The 20,989-nt window shown below is 36.1% G+C and overlaps 1 protein-coding gene across 1 annotated transcript in view; it reads left to right on the top strand.

Annotated features, from left to right (window-relative positions):
- ATM (ATM serine/threonine kinase) overlaps positions 1–20,989 on the top strand; it is a 153,563-nt gene that overhangs the window by 19,410 nt on the left and 113,164 nt on the right. Inside the window, exons 7-12 of the mRNA XM_061144255.1 lie at positions 6,303–6,468; positions 7,116–7,354; positions 9,164–9,327; positions 17,558–17,727; positions 19,068–19,439; positions 20,199–20,390. Coding sequence (XP_061000238.1) covers positions 6,303–6,468; positions 7,116–7,354; positions 9,164–9,327; positions 17,558–17,727; positions 19,068–19,439; positions 20,199–20,390 — 1,303 coding nt within the window. The remainder of the gene's footprint in view (positions 1–6,302; positions 6,469–7,115; positions 7,355–9,163; positions 9,328–17,557; positions 17,728–19,067; positions 19,440–20,198; positions 20,391–20,989) is intronic.

Here is a 20,989-nt window from a genome sequence, read left to right on the forward strand (position 1 = left end):
TATTTCTGGCTCTGGGTGGGCTAAGTGGGTGGAAATGGTATTTGGCTTTAACGAGGTGACTTTTAAGCCAGGTGTCAAAGTCTTCTAATGTAGTTGCCTCTGAAAATTTAGAAACTCAGTGTTTTTCATTGAGAAGTATTCAAGATAAGTTGTGATAACTTAATAGACATTTATCTGTATTTTTTTTTACTGTCAATTTATCATTTCAAAATAAGATGTTTATGGACTGTAAAACCATGACCTAATCAGTGCCCTGCACTGTATTCTACTGTTCCTACATGAATAAATGTCTTCTCAGCTATTGCTTAATTTCTTATATATCTGGGGCCTTTGCTGTTTTTCTGAACACAAAGGAAGTTGTGTCTCAAACAGGGCCTCAGAAAGCCTAGTAGCAGCCTTTGGAGAATAGGCCAGTGATGTCTAGGATACTTCAACACATCTGTCACCAAAATAGTTCAGCCTAAATATTTAGGATATTTGTACATTTTAGATTATTACTTGTAATGATGAGTCTCTGAAAAATAGGCAATAATTCCTCTAGTCTCTATATAATGATTCCATCATCTGGCATGTTCTCTGAAATTCTCTGTATTTTTAAGGAAACTACTTACACTTGTAATAATCAGTCGTTTTGATTGATTATTTTGAATTTTTCTAGTTAGTTACCTTCTCTGAAATTTACTTCTCTAATGAAACTCTGCTCAAGAGGTGTTTACATTCAAAATATATTTGGTAGAGGTGGCTATTGAAACCATTGTTATGGATGAAATTGTCTAGGTAGAGAGTTTAATGTGAGATGAGAAGATGGTCTAAGACTAAACCAACATTTCTATATATATTTTGGAATCAGCATGTTAATTTCTACAAAAAGTCCTGCTGCTGCTGCCAAGTTGCTTCAGTCGTGTCCGACTCTGTGATCCCATAGACGGCAGCCCACCAGGCTCCCCCCGTCCCTGGGATTCTCCAGGCAAGAATACTGGAGTGGGTTGCCATTTCCTTCTCCAATGCATGAAAGGGAAAAGTGAAAGTGAAGTCGCTCAGTTGTGTCCAACCCGTAGTGACTCCATGGACTGCAGCCTACCAGGCTCCTCCGTCCATGGGATTTTCCAGGCAAGAGTACTGGAGTGGGTTGCCATTGCCTTCTCCACAAAAAGTCCTGCAGGAGTTTTATTTGGATTGTTTTGACCCTGTTGAACAATTTAGGAGAGCTAGACATCTTAACAACATAGACTCTTCCAGTCCATGAGCATGATATATCTCTCCATTTATTTAGGTCGTTTTTGATTTGTCAGCATTTGCAGAATTTGTATAGTTTTGTTAGATTTATACTGCTGTAGTTGGTAAATTTTACTGTCTTTTAAAAACATTTTCTTTTCCATTTTGTTCATAAATACCATACCGATCTGGAACCTTGCCAAAATCACTCACTTATTAGGTCTAACACCTCTTTTGTTTTACTTTTTTTTTCTTTCTTTTTTTTTTTTTTGTTCTTTTGTTTTAATGAGCCATGTGGCCTGATTTGTTTTTTCGCCTTATATTGGCTAGGACCTCAGTATAAGTATTTTTTAATGATAAGATATGCATAACATAAAATTTACTGTTTTAACCATTTTTATGTATACAATTCAGTGGTATTAAGGATATTCATTGTTGTGCAACCGTCACCACTCATTTCTAGAACTTTTTTCTTCTTCCTAAACTGAAAGTGTATCCACTAAATAAGAACCTGCCCTACTTCCTCCTCCAGCTCTTGGCAACTATTCTACTTTCTGTCTCTGTGAATTTGACTACTCTCGCTCCTATAAATGAAATTCTACAATATTTGTCCTTTTCTGAATGACTTATTTCACTTAGCATAATGTTCACATGTTGTAGCATTCATCAGAGTTTTCTTCCTTTTAAAGTCTTAGTGATATTCCATCGTTTATGTATACTACATTTTCTTTACCCATTCATCTGTCATTGGACACTTGGGTTGTTAGTATGTTAGGCTACTGTGAATAATGCTGTTATAAACATGGGTGTACAAATAGCTCTTTGTGTCCTTGCTTTCATTTATTTTGGGTATATATTCAGAAGTGAAATTGCTGCATCATGTGACGATTCTATGTTTAATTTTTTAACTACTCACCATACTGTTTCCCACAAGGGCTACACCAGGGCTACACCATTTTACATATTCACGAGCAATGGACAGGTGTTTCAGTTTCTCCACACCCTCACCAGCACTTCATTTTCTTTCTTTTTTTTGATAATAGCCATCCTAAAAATATATGGGAAGTGGTATCTCATTGTAATTTTGGTTTATCTTTCTTTAATGACTAGTGATGTTGAACTTTTCATATGCTTATTTGGCTATTTGTATAGCATCTCTAGACAAAAGTCTATTCAAATATTTTGGCCAGTTTTTATAAGGTTGGTTGTTGTTGGATTGTAGGAGTTCTTTATATACTTTGAATATTAATCCCTAATCAGATACATAGTTTGGAAATATTTTCTCCCATTCTGTTGCAGGAAGGGGGACCCCTTCCAGGACCTGAAAGTGGGCTCTTGTCTTAACACTTGGAAATGAATTGTTGAAGGAGACACATGTGCTGAAAAAGCAAGATATTTTATTGGGAAGAGGCGCTCAGGCAGAGAGCAGTAGGGTTAGGGAACCCAGGAGAACTGCTCTGCCATGTGGCTTGCAGTCTCGGAGTTTATGGTGATGGGGTTAGTTTCCAGGTTGTCTTTGGTCAGTCATTCTGACTCAGAGTCCTTCCTGGTGGCGCAACCATTGCTCATCCAAGATGGATGTCAGCGAGAAGGATTCTGGGAGGTGGTTCGACACATGGTGTCACCTTTTGACCTTTCCCGAACTCTTCCAGTTCAGTTCAGTTCAGTTCAGTCGCTCAGTCATGTCCAACTCTTTGCGACCCCGTGGACTGCAGCACACCAGGCTTCCCTGTCCATCACCAACTCCTGGAGCTTGCTCAAAAACTCATGTCCATCGAGTCGGTGATGCCATCCAACCATCTCGTCCTCTGTCGTCCCCCTCTCCAATGGACTCTTCCAGTTGGTGGTGGCTTAATAGCACTGTGTTCCTTACCAGGACCTCCTTCATAAAACAACTCATGCAAATGGTTACTATGGTGTCTAGCCAGGGTGGGTGGTTTCAGTCAGTGTGCTTCCCGCAATAATTCCTTGTTGTTTTTTAGTTGCTAAGTCACATCTGACTCTTTGCAACCCCACAGACTGCAGAACACCAGGCTTCTCTGGCCTTCATTCCTGGAGTGAAGTTTGTTCAAACTCATGTCCGTTGAGTCAGTGATGCCATCTAACCAGCTCATCCTCTGTCGTCCCCTTCTCCTCCCGCCTTCAGTCTTTCCAACATCAGGGTCTTTTCCGATGAGTCAGTACTTCACATCAGGTGGACAGACTATTGGAGCTTCAGCTTCAGCATCAGTCTTTTCAGTGAATATTCAGGGTTGATTTCCTTTAGGATTGACTGGTTTGATCTTCTTGCTGAAGAAGGAATGCTCAAGAGGCTTCTCCATCACCATAATTCGAAAGCATTAATTTTTCGGCACTCAGCCTTCTTTATGGTCCACCTCTCACATCTGTACGTGACCACTGGAAAAATCATAGCTTAGACTATACAGACTTTTGCGGATTGCCTTTAATTCTGATGATAGTGTCCTTTGATGCATGAAAGGTTTTGATTTGATGAATACAGTTTATCTATTTTTTCTTTCATTGCCTGTGCTTTGGGGGTCTTTTCCAAGAACTCATTGCCAAATTCAATGTCATGAAACTTTCCTCCTCTATTTTCTTCTAAGAGTTTAAATAATTTCTCCTCCAATATGATTTTGATTAGGAGTGGTGAGAACAGACATCCTTTCTTGTCCTTTTCCTGGTTTTAGGTGGAACAATTCAGTGTTTGCTCATTAGCATGTTAGCTGTTGATACAGGCTGAGGACATTTCCTTCTATTCTGGTTGCTCATTTTTATCATGAGTGGTTATTGAATTAGGTTAAATTTTTTCCTGCATATATTGAGATAATTATAGAGCTTTTTGTCTTAGTTTATTGATAATGGTGAGTTATGTTGATTAGTTTTTCATAGGTTGACTCAACCTTGTGTTCCTGCTATATACCCTACTAGGGCATGATGTATTATCTATTTTATATATTATTGGGTTGAATTTGGAGGTCGTGGTTGTTGTAAGGTTTTTAACTATGAACTCGGTTTCTTTAATAGATGCAAGATTTAGGTTATGCAATATAGATGCAATATATTTAGGTTAAATATTTCAGTGATATTTGATTATTTGTTTCTTTAAGAATTTGTTCATTTCATGTAAGTTGTTGAAAGTATGAGTGTAAAGTTCTTAAATATTGTCTTATCATCCTTTTAATATGCTTAGGCTCTGTTGTGATATTGCCTCTTTCACTACAGATTCTGATCTTACCATTTTTAGTTCCTTCTGTTTGTTTTGGGTTTCATTTCTTCTCTAGTTTCTTAAACTTAGATCATTAATTTGAGAGCTTCTTTCCCAGTACATGCATTTAATATAATAAATTTTTCTCTAAACACTACTTTAGTCACATCTCACAAATATTGACAATTTTGAGAGAGCAATTTATAGCATTAAATGCCTACATTAGAAAAGAAGAAATGATATCAAGTATGTGTGTATATATATATATATATATATACACCTTGAATTCCAAGTATAAATATATCAATATATACCTTAGATTCCATCTCAAGAACTAGAAAAAGAAAAATCCAAAGATTTCAAGCAAAATAACAGAAATCAATGAATACAGAAAACAATAAAGAAAAATTACAGAAACAAAAAGCTGATTCTTGGACTTCCCTGGTGGCTCAGTGGTAGAGAAACCACCTGCCAATGCAGGAGACATGGGTTCGATCCCTGAGCTGGGAGTATCCCACATGCCACAGAACAGCTAAGAGCATGCACCACAATTGTTGAGCCTGTGCTCTAGAGCCCGGGAGCTGCAACTCCTGAAATCCACACGCCCTAGAGCCCGTGCTTTGCAACAAGAGAAGCTACTTCAGTGGGAAGCCCGCTCACTGGAACTAGAGAGTCTCCCCTGCTCGCATCAGTGAAGATGCAGCACAGCCAAAAATAAATTAAAAAAAAAAAAAAAAGATATTCTGGCTACTCATCGGCTACTCTACTCATTCTGGCTACTCTGGATACCCATCATTGCTGTGAGAAATTGTCCTTTTTCTCTGATTAGGAATCTCATGTCTTCTGTCAGTGTCCATATAACTGGTATTCTATTTTTTTTTTTTTACATTTATCTGACTGCACCAGGTCTTAATCGTGGTACATGGGATCTTCTGTCTTCTTTGCAGCATGTAGGATCTTTTAGTTGTGGCATGTGGGATCTTTTTAGCTGGAGCATGTAATATCTTTTTAGTTGTAGCATGCCAACTCCTAGTTGCAGCATATGGGATCTAGTGCCCTGACCAGGGATTGAACCTGGGCCCCCTGCATTTGGAGTGTGGAGTCTTGGCCACTGGATCACTGGGGAAGTCCCCTGGTATTTTAATTTGTTAGATTGAAAATAGCGTAAAGTGTCAGTCCTTTCACACTTCCTGACACACTTTACACACATTATTAGGCAACTAGCATAGAACAGTATAAAACTGTGGAGAACACACTGTCTCAAGTGCTTTGTTGGGCCTAGCCAAAGAAATTTAGGAATAGAGAATTAAGTCTGAGGTCTGGCTCTTAAACTGGTGTTCACATACTTTGCTGCCTATAGTTGTTCCTGTCTTATTTTTTTTTTTTTTTAATGATTTTTATTTATTTATTTATTTTTGGTTGTGCTGGGTCCTTGTCGCTGGGGGACTTTTCACTAGTTGTGGTGAGCAGGGGCTACGTTTTAGTTGCGGTGCCTGGGCTTATCTTTGCGGTGGCTTCTCTTGCTGCAGAGGACTGGTTCTAGGGCATGTGGGCCTCAGCAGTTGTGGCACATAGGCTTAGCTGCTCTGCAGCACGTGGGATCTTTCTGGTCCAGGGATCAAACCTGTGTCTCCTGCACTGGCAGGCAGAGTCTTTACCACTGATCCACCAAGGAAGCCCTGTTCCTGTATTGGAGAGAGTTTAATTTATAAAGTTAAATATTGATGGGATTCTTTAACTGTATTAAATATAAATTAGTATAATTTTTAATGTTTTGTTTATGGGATTACTGAAATTTGAATTGTGGCATTTAATTAAGTTAAATGTTTTGATAGTTTTCTTTTTAAAAACATAACTAATACTTTTTTTTTTTTTTTTTAAGAATTGTTCTCTGTGTATTGCAGTCTATATCTTAAACCTTCACAAGACATTAATAGAGTTTTGGTGGCAAGAATAATTCAAGTTGTGACCAAAGGATGCTGTTCACAGACTGATGGATTACATCCCAAATTTTTGGATTTTTTTTCTAAGGCTATTCAGCAGGCACGGTAATCTAATCTATTTTTGTTTTGTATTGGAAATCCATCTGATCCTTTTACAAGACTGTGTTTTATATTCAGTAACTACAATTTTTTACCAATCATAAGGAAGTGTTGGATCTGTTATAGTAGAACTAGTGGATTCCCTAAGAAAGTGTTAGGTCCAGTACTTCCTGAATATTCAATATGCAGAACATGAAGTAATGTTCTTGAGTGGGGAGATGTCTTGCTTTTTTAATAACAGAGAAAGCTTTATGGCCTCTTAAGTATTTTTATTTTCCCCATTTTTGAAGATAGGTATAATGCGCTAAGAATAAAATGAAATGGGGATGTGTTTTGGAAATATCAATATCTTACTATCTGGCATTACCCAATTTATAATGTGAACTATTTTGTAAGTGGTAGGTATTATGAATTAGTTTATTTTTAGACAGTGTTTTAGCAGCAGGGAGAAAGAACAGATCTCTTAGTGCCAATTAAGAACTGTTTTTTGCTGTTGCTATGCAATGCTGCTATGATTTTTTTTTTTCTGAACAAGTCTGAAAGTAAGGTTATTATTTGCATATCAAATTTTTTCTTTCAGTGTGCAACTTCATAACTGTCTTCAGTTTGTGCATTTCCCCTGTTGTATTAAGTCTTTTTATTTTATGTTACAGACAAGAAAAGAGCCCTGCAGGTCTAAATCATATCTTAGCAGCATTTATTATCTTCCTCAAAACTTTGTCTGTTAACTTTCGAATTCGAGTGTGTGAATTAGGAGATGAAATTCTTCCTACCTTACTTTATATTTGGACTCAACAGAGACTTAATAATTCCTTAAAAGAAGTAATTATTGAATTATTTCAGCTACAAATTTATATTCATCATCCAAAGGGAGCCAAAACTCAAGATAAAGGTATAAAGAAAGTTTTTGCTATTTTGAATTTGTTTCTTCATTGATACACAAAGGGTTAAGTATAAAATCTGTATAATCAGGAGGTTATGACCTTCCTCTGGATTGTTATGCATGGTAATAGAATTAGTCATGAGGATATTTTTCACTTTCTTAAAAAAAAAATGGAAACTATGGTATCAAATCTTATCATGCATTGCCATTTGTTTAGTACAGTTCTGCATTTTATGAGGAGTACAAACAAAGATGAGACACTGTTTCCTCTAGGAGCTGATTATGTAGTAATAATTAGGTGCTAAGAGGTGTGACACAGAGAAGGCAAGATCTTGTTTATCTACATATGTATTGCTTTTATTAGAAAAATAAAATAGATAAATATGGACTGAACCAGCTAGATGTCAGTTCCCAATGAAGATAAATACATATTGCCTCAAACCTCATAGTTATTCCAGGCTTCTGTTTGCTAGGGAAACTGAAAATAAATGACTTACCCTCCCTTCATTCCTTTAGGTTAATCTATCATCAAGAGAGTATTGCTTGGATGGTGTAGTTCCATTCAGTAGACAAGAATTTTAGTGGGTATAACCGGAATTGAATGAGTTCACTCATGCTTAGGCTATGTTTTGACTCTGGCTTGTACTAGCTTTTAAGCCAATTCATCATGGTTAGTGTAATGACCTTGAAAGTGAAAGTGAAGTCGCTCAGTCGTGTCCGACTCTTTGCCATCCCATGGACTGTAGCCTACCAGGTTCCACCGCCCATGGGATTTTCCAGGCAAGAGTACCAGAGTGGGTTGCTATTTCCTTCTCCAGGAGATCTTCCCGACCCAGGGATTGAACCCAGGTCTCCCGCATTTCAGGCTGCCGCTTTACCATCTGAGCCACCAGGGTAATGACCTTACTTTATCACAATCAGCTGTGTGTGTTTTGTGGTTCTTCTGGTATACATAGTTAGATGTATTTATAGCCCATGAAATGACTATAGGTCAAAGAATAGTGACTTTTCTCAGTTTTTCATCTTTCATATAGCTCTCACCAGAAGGAAAATTAGGCTTATTAGGGCATGGTGTGATATGTTTAGGGTTTGAGTTAAATGCATGTTTAGGATGAATTGAAACTTGGCAGATGATAAGGCTATCAGAAATGCTCATACAGTTTTAGGCTACATTGATAGATTGTATTAAGTTCTTAAATAGCTTAAATTAAATTCATTAGTAGAATTTAAATAGGTTCTTTGTTTGTGGAAAGTAATTGCCCCACTGTTTCTTCCTCATACTTGTTAGATCAGAATTGTGAGTATTCTGGTACGCTCATGAGATTTTGTAGAATAAGCATTTTTAAGAGACATAAGTTGACTGGAGTGTGTCTAGGGAAAGAGGAGAGATGACAATGCGGTGTCTGGATAACATGTTATTTGTACACTTGTTGAAGAAATTGGTAATGTTTTTCTGTTAAATAAAGGCATGCAGAGAAGTTGGTTCTCATATAAGAGAGGGGATTATTAATTGTATTTTTTTTTAATTCTTCCATATTCTTATCAAACTTTCACCAATTAAATCAAAATCTCAATCAAACTTTCTTTTATTTCTTCTCTCCCCAAAGCATATACAGTTAACTGACTGTGAGGTGGACATCATTAGGACGTAGAACTTGTCAAGGATATAGTCAGAGGAGCCATTAGTAGTAAATAGACTGCACCAGATGTCTTCTATTGTTTCCACCTTAACAGCTGAATGGTTTTGTGGGAGTTGGCAGTACAAATGGATTGTATATATAGATTATATTTTAACTTAATTATTTTTTAACATTACAGGTGCTTACGAATCAAGAAAGTGGAGAAGTATTTTATACAACCTATATGATTTGCTAGTTAATGAAATAAATCATATAGGAAGCAGAGGGAAATATACTTCAGGATCTCGTAATATTGCTGTTAAGGAAAACTTGATTGAATTGATGGCAGATATTTGTCACCAGGTATAGTAGATCTTGTCACATTTTGAAATTTCCTCTTCATTTTCCTTTTATTAGGCCTGTAAAAAGCCTATAAAATTACTCTGTACATGTTGATTCCTTTTGAAACACCATAAATATTTAGAATTGCCCTTTTAACTTACAAGATAACTATCTTGCAAATATAAACTTAGTAAAAACTGATGATGAACTTTTCCATTCTTAAAAAAGTTATGTATAGGAAATAAGGTTATCCTAACCCTATGTGTTTCTTTTTTTTCCCTACTGATTTAAAAATCACATGGCATAAAATTCATTATTTTAAACAGTATATATAATTCAGTGTTTTTTAACATTTTCACTGTGTTGTGCAACCATCACCACTAATTCCAGACCTTTCCATCACTGCCAAAATAAACTTTGTACCTATTAGCAGTCAGTTTCAGTTCCCTGCTTCTTCCAGTTCCTAGCAGCCAGCCACTAATCCACTTTCTGCCTCTGTCAATTTGCCTGTTTTGGTCATTTCGTATAAATGGAATCATATAATGTGCAGTCTTTTGTGTCTGGCTTCTTTCACTAAGAATAATGTATTCAAAGTTCTTCCATGTTGTACCATGAATCAGTATTTCATTATCGCTGAATAATATTCAGTTGTAAGGATATATTACATTTTATTTACCAGCTCATCAGGTGATGGCTTAGTGTTTTTTTCCTCTATAGAAGAAATTTAAAAATTTCTTTTATTTTCAATACAGTTTTTAAAGGTTATATTCCATTTACTGTTACTTCACAATATTAGCTGTATTTCCTGTGTTATACAATATGTCCTTATAATAAACTCCCACTCAGTAGCTTGTACACCCTTCCCTGGTGGCTCAGATGGTAAAGAATCCTCTCGCAATGCAGGAAACCTGAGTTCAGTCCCTGAGTTGGGAAGATCCCCTGGAGAAGGGAATGGCTACCTACTCCAATATTCTTGCCTGGAGAATTCCATGGGCAGAGGAGCCTGGCAGGCTACAGTCCATGAGGTTACAAAGAGTTGGACACAACTGAGCAACTAAGACACCCTACTCGTAACCACTAGTTTGTTCTCTATATCTGTACATCTGCAACTTTTTTGTTATATTCATTAGTTTGTTGTGTTTTTAGATTCCACATGTACTTGATATCATACAGTATTTGTCTTTCTCTGACTTATTTCATTTAAATGCCTTCCAAGTCTATCTGTGTTGCTGCAAATGGCAGACCTTTCTTCTTTATGACTGAGAAGTATTCTTTTGTGTGTGTGGGTGTGTATCCATTCATTTCTTGATGGACACTGAGGTTGCTTGCATATCTTGGCAGTTGTAAGTAATGCTGCTATAAACATTGGTTGCATATATCTTTTCATTTTTTTTTTTTTTTTTTTTACAGAAAATGATAGCATTTATTGAAGGATGTGAAGGAAAACTTTTTTTTTTTTTTTTTTTTTTTAATTTTTATTATTATTTTTTTTTCCAGTGGGTTTTGCATATATCTTTTCAAATTGGTACTTTTGTTTTTTATGGCTATATACCCAGGAGAATTTTACTGGGTTGTAGGGTAATTCTGATTTCAGTGTTTTGAGTAACCATCAAACTGTTTTCCACATTAGCTGCCCCAATTTACATCCCACCAACAGTGTATAAGGGGCCCCTTTTCCCCATGTCCTTGCCAACATTTGTTATTTGTGTTCTTTTTGATGATAACGATGATAAACATTGTGACAGCTGTGAGGTGATGTGGTTTTGATTTGCATTTCCCTGATAATTAGTGATGTGGAGCATCTTTTCTTCTGCCTGTTGGTCATCTGCATTTCCTCTTTAAAAAATTGTTCAGGTCTTCTGCCCATTTTTTAAAACTTATTATTTATTTATTTTATTTTTGGTTGCACTGGGTCTTTGTTGCTGCACATGGGCCTTCTCTAGTTGTGGTGAGCAGGGGCTTCTCTTCATTGCAGTACACTGGCTTCTCACCGTGGTGGCTTCTCTTGTTACGGAGTACGGATTCTAGGTGCATGGGTTTCAGTAGTTGCGGCACACAAGCTCAGTGGGTTGTCGAACAAGGCCTTGTTTGCTCTGTGGCATGTGGAATCTTCCCATACTAGGGATTGAACCCATGTCTCCTGCACTGGCAGGCAGATACCTATCCACTGTACCACCAGGGAATTTCCCCTTATGCCCATTTTTTAATCAGGTTGTTTGTTTGTTTGATAAGTTGTATGAGTTGTTTTTATCTGTTAGATATTAACCCCTTACTAGTCATATCATTTGCTAACATTTTCTCCCATTCAGTAGGTTGTATTTTTGTTTTGTGGGTTCTTTTCTTTGTTGTTCAAAACTTGTGTGTTTAATTAGGTCTCATTTGTTTATTTTGTTTTTATTTCCTTTTCTTTAAGAGACAGATCAAAAAAAAGTATTGCTATGATTTATATCAAAGGGTGTTCTGCCTATTTTTTCCTCTAGGAGTTTGTTAGTATTCAGTCTTTTAGGTCTTTAATCCAATTTTTTTTTTTAATATGGTGTTGGAGAATGTTCTAATTTGATTATTTTACATGTAGCTGTCCAGTTTCCCCAGCCCCACTTATTGAAGAGACTGTCTTTTCTCCATTGTATATTCTTGTCTCCTTTGTCACAGATTAACTGACCATGAGTACAACGGTTTATTCTGGACTATACGCTGTTCCATTGATCTGTGTATCTGTTTTTGTGCCAGTTCCATACTCTCTTGATTATTATAACCTTTGTAGTCTGTGTAGTCTGAGGGCAGGGAGTGTGTTTCCTCCAGCTCTGTTCTGTTTTCTCAAGACTCTTTTGGCTATTTGGGGTCTTTTGTGTTTCCATACAAATTTTAAAGTTATTTGTTCTGGTTCTGGGAAAAATATCATTAGTGTCATTTTGTTTTGACCACAGACAGCATGCAGGATGTTAGTTCCCCAACCAGGGATTGAAACCATTCCCCCCTCCCACCCCCCGCCCCTAGAAGGGAAACACGGAGTCCTAATCACTAGAGTACCAGGGAAGTCTTTGGCATTTTGATAAGGGTTTTGTTGAATCTATAGATTGCCTTGGGTAATATGGTCATTTTAATAATATTGGTTTCTCCAATCCAAGAATACAGCATATCTTTCCATTTGTTTGTGTTGTGTTTGGTTTCTTTTATCAGATTTACAGTTTTCTGAGGACAGGCTTTTTGCCTCCTGTAGGCAAAAGGTTTATTCCTAGGTATTTTATTCTTTTTAAGGCAGTGGTAAATGGACTTATTCCTTAATTTCACTTTATGGTAGTTTGTTGTTGGTGTATACAATTGTAACAGATATCTGTATATTAATTTTATATCCTACATCTTTACCCAGTTCATTGATGAGCTCTTGTAGTTTTTCTGGTGACATCTTTAGGATTTTCTATATATAGTATCCTGTCATCCACAAAAACAGTGACAGTTTTACTTCTTCCTTTCCAATTTAGATTCCTTTCGTCTTTTTTTTTCTTCTCTGATTGCCATGCCTACGACTTTCAAAGTCATGTTCTATAAAAGTGGTGAGAGTGGACATTCTTTTCTTTTCCTGATCTCAGAGGAATGCTTTTAGCCTCTATGTCTGCTTTCTAGGAAGTTTTCACTATAAATGGATTTTTAGTTTTATCAAAAGTTTTTTTATATTCTGTCTATTGAGATGATCATATGGTTTTTATTTTTCATCTTGTTAATGTGGTATAACATATTACTGATTTTCAAATATTGAGAAATTCTTGCATTTCTGGGATAAATCCCACTTGATCATAGGGTATGATCTTTTTAACCTATTGTTGGATGTTCTTTGCTAGTATTTTGTTGTGGATTTTTGCATCTGTTCATCAGTCATATTGGTCTGTAGTTTTCCTTTTTATGATATATTTGTCTGGTTTTGGTATCAGCGTGATGCTGGCCTCACAGAATGTGTTGAGAATTGTTCCTGGCTCCACAGTTTTTTGAAATAGTTTCAGGATAGGTGTTAAGTCTGTAAATGTTTATAGAATTCACTTGTTAAGGCATCTTTTGCTGGACTTTTGCTTGTTAGGAGTTTTAAAATTACTGATTCAACTTCATTACTATTTATTGGTCTGTTCACGTTTTCTATTTCTTCCCAGTTCTGTCTTGGGAGATTGTACCTTTCTAAGAATTTGTTTTTTCTAGGTTGTCCATTTTATTGGCATATAGTTGCCTATAGTAGTCTCTAATGACCCTTTGCATTTCTCTGGTGTTAGCTGTAACTTCTTTTTAATTTCTGATTATATTGATTTGGGCCCTCTCCCTTTTTTTTCTTTTTTTTCCCCCATCCTCCCTTTTTTTTCTTGATGAGTCTGGCTAAAGGTTTATCAATTTTATTTTTTCAAGAACCATCTTTTAGTTTCAATAATGTTTTCTATTGTTTTTTTAGTCTCTATTTCGTTTCTCTAAAACCTATTGGAGGACTTTCCTGGTGGTCCAGTTAAGGTGGTTATGAATCCACCTACTGGTGCAGGGGGCACAGGTTTGATCTCTGGTCCAGGAAGATTCCACATGCCATGGGGCAGCTAAGCCCATTGGCTAAAACAGCTGAGCCCACACACTGTAGAGCCCATGCTTTTCAAAAAGAAAAGTCATCACCATAAGAAGCTCTCACACCTCAACTAGAAGAAGCTCTGACACCTGAAAGCCTGGGCATAGTAACAAAGACCCAGCACAGCCAAAAGTAAATACATAAAATTTGAAAAATAAATAAAACAGGGCTTCCAGTTCAAGATGGCAGAGTAGAAGTACGTGCACTCAACTCCTCCTGTGAGAGCACCAGACTTACAACTAAGTATTGAATAATCATGGATAGGAGTGTGCTGGAACCCTCCACAAAAAGATATCCCATGTCTAAAGACAAAGAAGCTCCAGGGAGACGGTAGGTGGGGTTCAATCATGATAAAATCAAATCCCACACCTGCTGGGTGGGTCACCCACAGACTGCAGAACAGTAAAACCAAAGTTGTTCTTGCACTATTGTGAAGGTTCTGAACCACAACTCAGGCTTCCCATTGTGGGGATCTGACAAAGGGACTGGAAATTCCCAGCGAATCTGGCCTTGAGGGCCAGCAGGATTTGATTATAGGCTTTCCAGAGGAATGAGGGAAACAGAGACTCCAGTCTTGGAGGGCACAAACAAAATTTTGTGCTCACCAAGACCCATAGGAGAGGAGCAGTGACCCCGTAGGAGACTGAACCAAAACTACCTGATGGTGTTGGAGGGCCTTGTGGGTTGGTGGGGACTCACTGCAGGGACAGGGGCACTGGAAGGTTCCCCCTTGGCATCAACCCTCTTGGAGTTCACCATTAACCCTACCATAGGGCCCATAGACCCTAGGACTGGCTCGCCTCAGGCTGAACAACTACCAGGTAGGGAATGCAGCCCCACCCATCGGCAGATAATTGGATTAAAGCTTTACTGAGCAAGGCCCTACCCACAAGAGCAAGATCCAGTTTTTCCCATCACCAGTCCCTCTCATCAGGAAGCTTACACAAGCCTCTTAGCTTTATCCATCAGAGGGCAGACAGAAGAAGCACGAAGCACAGTCTCACAGCAGCTAAAATAAAAACCATATTACAGAAAGTTAATCATGATGAAAAAGCAGAAAGTTATGTCTGAGAGTTAGGGACAAGATAAAATCCCTGAAAAACAATTAAATGAATTAGAGATAGGCAACCTTCCAAAAAAAGGATTTGGAATAATGATAGTGAAGATGATCCAGGATCTTGGGAAAAGAATGGAAGAAAAGATTGAGAAGATGTGAGAAATGTTTACCAAAGACCTAGAAGAGCTAAAGAACAAACAGAAATGAATAACACACTGGAAGGAATCAAGTGCAGAATAACTATGGCAGAAGAATGGATAAATGACCTGGAGGACAGAATGGTGGAAATCAATGCCACAGAATCGAAAATAGGGGGGAAAATCGAAAGAAATGAAGACAGCCTAAGAGACCTCTTGGACAACATTAAATGCACCAACATTCATATTATAGGGGTCCCAGAAGGAAAACAGAGAGAGAAAGGACCTAAGAAAATATTTGAAGAGAATAACTGAACACTTCCTGAACATGGGAAAGGAAGTCAACCAAGTCCAGGAAGCACAGAGAGTCCCAGGAAGGGTAAACCCAAGGAGGAACACACCGAGCCAGTAATCAAACTGACAAAAATTAAAGGCAGAGATAAAATACCAAAAGCAAGGGAAAACAGCAAATAACATAACAAGAACTCCCATGAGGCTGTCAGCTGATTTCTCAATAAAAACTCTACAAGCCTGAAGGGAATGGCTTGACGATGAAAGGGAAGAAAGGGAAGAACCTACAACCAAGAATACTCTACTCAGCATGACGCTCCTTCACATTTTATGGTGATATCAAAGGCTTTCCAGACAAGCATAAATCAAGAGAACTCAGCACCTCCAAACTAGCTTTACAACAAATGCTAAAGGAATTTCTCTAGGCAGGAGACACAAGAGAAGGAAAGACCTACAGAAAATAAACCCCAGACAATTAAGAAAGTGGTAATAGGATTATACATATTGGTGGTGGTGGTGGTGGTGATGGTGGTTTAGTTGCTAAGTCGTGTCCAACTCTTGAGATCCCGTGGACTGTAACCTGCCAGGTTCCTCTGTTGATAATTACCTTAAAAGTAAATGGATTAAATGCACCAACCAAAAGATATAGACTGACTGAGTGGATAAAAGCATGTGCATGTGCTTGACCCCCCACAAATTCTGTGTAATTATTTTATATTGTTAAGTTAATCATGTTGCCGTTATGGCTTGCAATTGTAATTATCTTTAATTTTTTGTCTAACTATTAATTGTGAAAACTGATAAACATCTTTTACTATTGTGATTATGTGACTATTACTCACTTAATACCATTGTATCATGATTGGTCCACAGAAAAGTAATAGAATTCTGTATTATCAAAACTAGGATCTAGTAGAAAAACCTGTTACTCCTTTTTAAAATCCAGTTGCATATCAGAATTATCTTCAAATGTTTTGAAAAATACAAATGCTCAGATATTTCTTTTCTCCCTCCAGAGCTCCAAATATGTTTATAAGAGCAGTCATGTTTAAAAGCAACTGGAGTATTTAGTGATCTTTTACTTTTATCTAGTTTGTTTCACTTTTTCTATTTCATAGTCAGTGTTCCCACTTTATTTAGTTTATGTTCTCCAACTCCTTTTTTTTAATGTTCTTTCTGAAGCCTTTATCAATGTAGTAGAAAAGCTTTTGTATACATATATATATAAATATTTATATTTTTATAAAATTATAAAATAATTATATGATATATATACTTTTAAATATTTATAAATATAAAAATTTTAGAAAACATGCGTCTTTGCCTGACTAAAAAAATTGTGAAATCTTGATTCCATTTGTTTGACTTAATATGATTAGAATGGTAGATTTCTAATTAAAAAGTAGATATGTAGCAAGCAAGAAAGGTTCACTGTATAGCATAGGGAACTATAGTCAATATCTTGTAATAACCCATGATGGAAAGTAATTTCAAAAATAATATATGTGTATTTGTATAACTGAATCACTTTGCTGTGCTCTTGAAATATTGTTAAGTCAATTATACTTCAATAAAATGTATTTATTAAAAAATAATAAAAACAAATAAAACCTATGAGACACATCTAAGTTTATAGCAATACAAGCTTACCTCAGAAAATAAGAAAAATCTCAAATAAATAGCCTAACTTTACACCTAAAGGAGGTAGAGAAAGAAGAATAAACAAAACCCGAAGTTAGTAGAAAGAAAGAATTTGTAAAAATTAGAGCAGAAATAAATGAAATAGAGACTTAATGTTTCTTAAGTAAAGATTTTCCCCAGAGATTTGGGTACCATGCAAGAAGATTTCACTTGTCAAATATTTTCTTAACACTAAATTTATGATTTAATCCCTTTGAAAATTGGAATTTTTCTTTACTCTTAGATGTTTTGGTGCTTTTAGTATATTTTCCCAAACAGTATAGCTAATATTTTACTTGGTAATATCTGCTTTCTAGAGAGCCATTATTATCTGAAAAATGTTTATTTCTATATGTCATATCCATATATTTCAGTAATTTGTTACTGTTTATGACTAACCTTATTGTCAGCTGAGGAGGAACATTTTTTTTCCTATTGAACTATTAGAAATAATAGCAATATTAAATATATTTTCCTTTTGTTATTTTTCAGGTTTTTAATGAAGATTCCAGATCCTTGGAGATTTCTCAGTCTTGCACAACCACACAAAGAGAACTTACTGATCACAGTGTACCTTGCAAAAAGAGGAAAATAGAATTAGGCTGGGAAGTAATAAAAGATCACCTTCAGAAGTCACAGAATGATTTTGATATTGTACCTTGGTAAGTGTTCTTTTTTTCTCTTTCAGTATCATTTAGTCTCATTAATTTTTCTCACAAGACCTCCTGTAGATTCCTTTACCTCATTGGCCTAGCCAGAACCAGGTCACACTTGTCCACTCCCAAAGCAGTTGCTGGCTAAAGGGGAATGTCATGCTGAGATAACCACCTGCTGAGATAACCAGGACGTGCTGAGATAACCACCTTCATGACTCATCTCCTGGGGCCAGACTAGGGCCTCTCCTATGCCTGTTCCCATAGCGAGGAGAAAGGGAGAGATGGCTGATTGGTAGGCAAGCTGTACCATGTGCCTCTTGGAATTCATTGAGTTGTATACCTCAACACAAAGAGTTTTTACCATGCACAGCACCTTCTAATATAATTAAATCAGGAAGAAATTAAAGAGAGCATTCAGAATTTAGAGAATAATTTGAACCTTATGCCATGATAAAGGCACTTTTTATTATTTGCTCTGTTCTTTAGTCTTATATAGCATTCACAGTTATTTAAGTGATAACATAAATTGTAGAATTCTGTGAAATCACAAAGTATTAGGTCTAGTAGGAATTTGTAGAACTCTTACAGTTCAGCCTTTTTTGCTTTACCAAGAAAACTGCAACTGAGAAAGGTTAAGCAGCTTGCCTAAGAACAGTTATAAATTCATAGATTAGTCATACTTTTGTGAATAATGTTCTTTGATTTTTCCCATGTCAATGTAATGATTAAATATAGTTGAGTTGTTGGGGGGGTATATATTGACTTTGATACTTATTGCTAAATTCTTGTTTATTTCCTATAGTTAATGGTACCTATTTCATATTCTTTAATTTGTCCATTTAGTGAAGTCATTTATTGAACACCTACTATGTGCCAGGCATAAGGGGTAGACAGTGAATCAGTTGCAGTTCCTATTCTTGAGTTGCACACATTCTAGGGAACTCGCAGCAAATACTTATTGAATTAATTGAATTAATGTCAGCAGAAACAGTTTGTTTTGGGTTTTTGTTCTAAAGGTATATTGTTGGTGGCTGAAGGGCAGGGAACTGTTGCAGTAAATAAGAAGTAGAATATTGGTAATTTAGTTATTTATAAGCAAATTTAGTTATTTGTAAGCAAAATATGATAGCTTACCCAGCTAGCCAAAATGCTGTCAATCTTCTTGCCGCCTTAGGAAGTAGGACCAGATAATTACTAAGAGCCAGTTTATTTTGAGGGTAGTCTGGAAAATGATGATGACAGTGTTCTAATTAGGATATTGTATGAGTACTATGTCTATATATTTATTTTCTTTTAGCCTCTTAATGGAGTAGAATAATTTTAAAATTATTTGTACTTTTTTTTAGGTTACAAATCACAACTCAATTAATATCAAAATATCCTGCAAGTTTACCTAACTGTGAGTTGTCACCATTACTAATGATACTATACCAGCTTCTACCTCAACAACGACGTGGGGAGCGCACACCATATGTGTTACGATGTCTTATGGAAGTTGCATTGTGTCAAGGCAAGAGGTCAAACCTAGAAAGCTCACAAAAGTCAGATTTATTGAAAATCTGGATTAAAATTTGGTCTATTACTTTTCGTGGTATAAGTTCTGAACAAATACAAACTGAAAACTTTGGCTTACTTGGAGCCATAATTCAAGGCAGTTTAGTTGAGGTTGACAGAGAATTCTGGAAGTTATTTACTGGGTCAGCCTGTAGACCTTCATGGTAAGTTGACTGTTAATTATATTTTGAAGCATATATATTTCCTGATTTTTGTAATTTCTAACTTCAGTTAAAAATATGTTAAGTTCTATTTCAGATTCTTAAGTCTTAATAAATAAGTTTGAAATATGAAGAGATTATTAACCCCAGTTTTAAAGATTAAGTATTTAAATTTCTTTTATTTGTAATTAGCAATTATTTGTTTGCTCATAAATAGAATAAACTTTATTTCTCTTAGTACTGCATACTGTTATAATAAGATAGTACTTAGTCAAGAATTTTCTCAAATGTAGTCAAATTTTTTGTGCTTATTTAGTCCATAGAAGTTTATATATCTACCATGTGCCAGGACATGTCCTAAAAATTGACCACAGAGTAGTAAAAAGATACACATGGTCTCCGTCCCTCTAAGAGCCTAAATGTTTTAAAATTGAAGTAGAGTTGATTTACAGTATTGTGTTAGTTTCTGGTATATAAGCAAAGTGATTCAATTTTTTCTATATATATATGTGTGTGTGTGTGTGTATATATATTGTTTCATATTCTTTTCCATTATAGTTTATTACAGAATATTGAGTATAGTTCCTTGTGTATACAGTAGGACCTTATTGTATATCTGTTTTACACATAGTAGTTTATGTCTGCTAATCCCAAATTCTTAATATATCCCTCTCCCCCCTCCTTTTCCCTTTGGTAACCATAAGTTTGTATTCTATGCAAAAAGTTCACTTTTAATATTAATTGTCTTTTGTTTTGTGACAGTCCTGCAGTATGCTGTTTGACTTTGGCACTGACAATCTGTGTAGTTCCAGAAACAGTAAAAATAGGAATTGAGAAAAATATATGTGATGTAAGCAGAAATTCTTTAAAAGAATTGATAATGAAATGGCTCTTATTCTGTCAGTTAGAGGATGACTTTGAAGACAGTACAGAGCTACCTCCAGTTCTTTGCAGGTAATTTGAGTTCATTAGCACGCTGCTGCTTTTTTAATTTATTTTCTAAGGTGCTCTCCATTTCTGATTTGATACTAGATGGCTTTATTTTGCAGTGATCTTCCAGGATTTTCCAGAATTAGTCCTAACTACTAAACAGTCCCCTTGTTTTTATAGTTTTCTGTTTCTTTGTACCTGGATCTTTGCCCAAGTTCTTTTACTTTGTTTTCTCTCACTGCCTAGACAGTGAGAGTTACGTGTTTGTGATTGTCCCTAAATAGGTCCATCTGAACATATATCCACTCAGGTATATCGTGGAATCATAAGGAGAATGCTTTCTGGGCTAAATATGTTAAATTAATGAGGGAAAGAAATGAAAAAAGACAAACTGGGACTTAAGCACTAAAACGAGGAGCAACTTGCCCACTTAACCTTTCCTCAGTCAGTAATTGGAACTGAGTGGATTGAAGGGGCTCCTCTGGATCCTAGTGATTTGACTTGAATTTCATAGTTGTTTAGGCTCTTTGAAAATTGAATATGGTCCTATATCTAGAAGTGTTGAAAATGATAGTAACATAAAATTTATGTTCCTTAAGTACTTTTTCAGTTGTTAAGAAATT

This window comes from Dama dama, chromosome 1 (genome assembly GCF_033118175.1).
Source record: "Dama dama isolate Ldn47 chromosome 1, ASM3311817v1, whole genome shotgun sequence".
Lineage (NCBI taxonomy): Eukaryota > Metazoa > Chordata > Mammalia > Artiodactyla > Cervidae > Dama > Dama dama.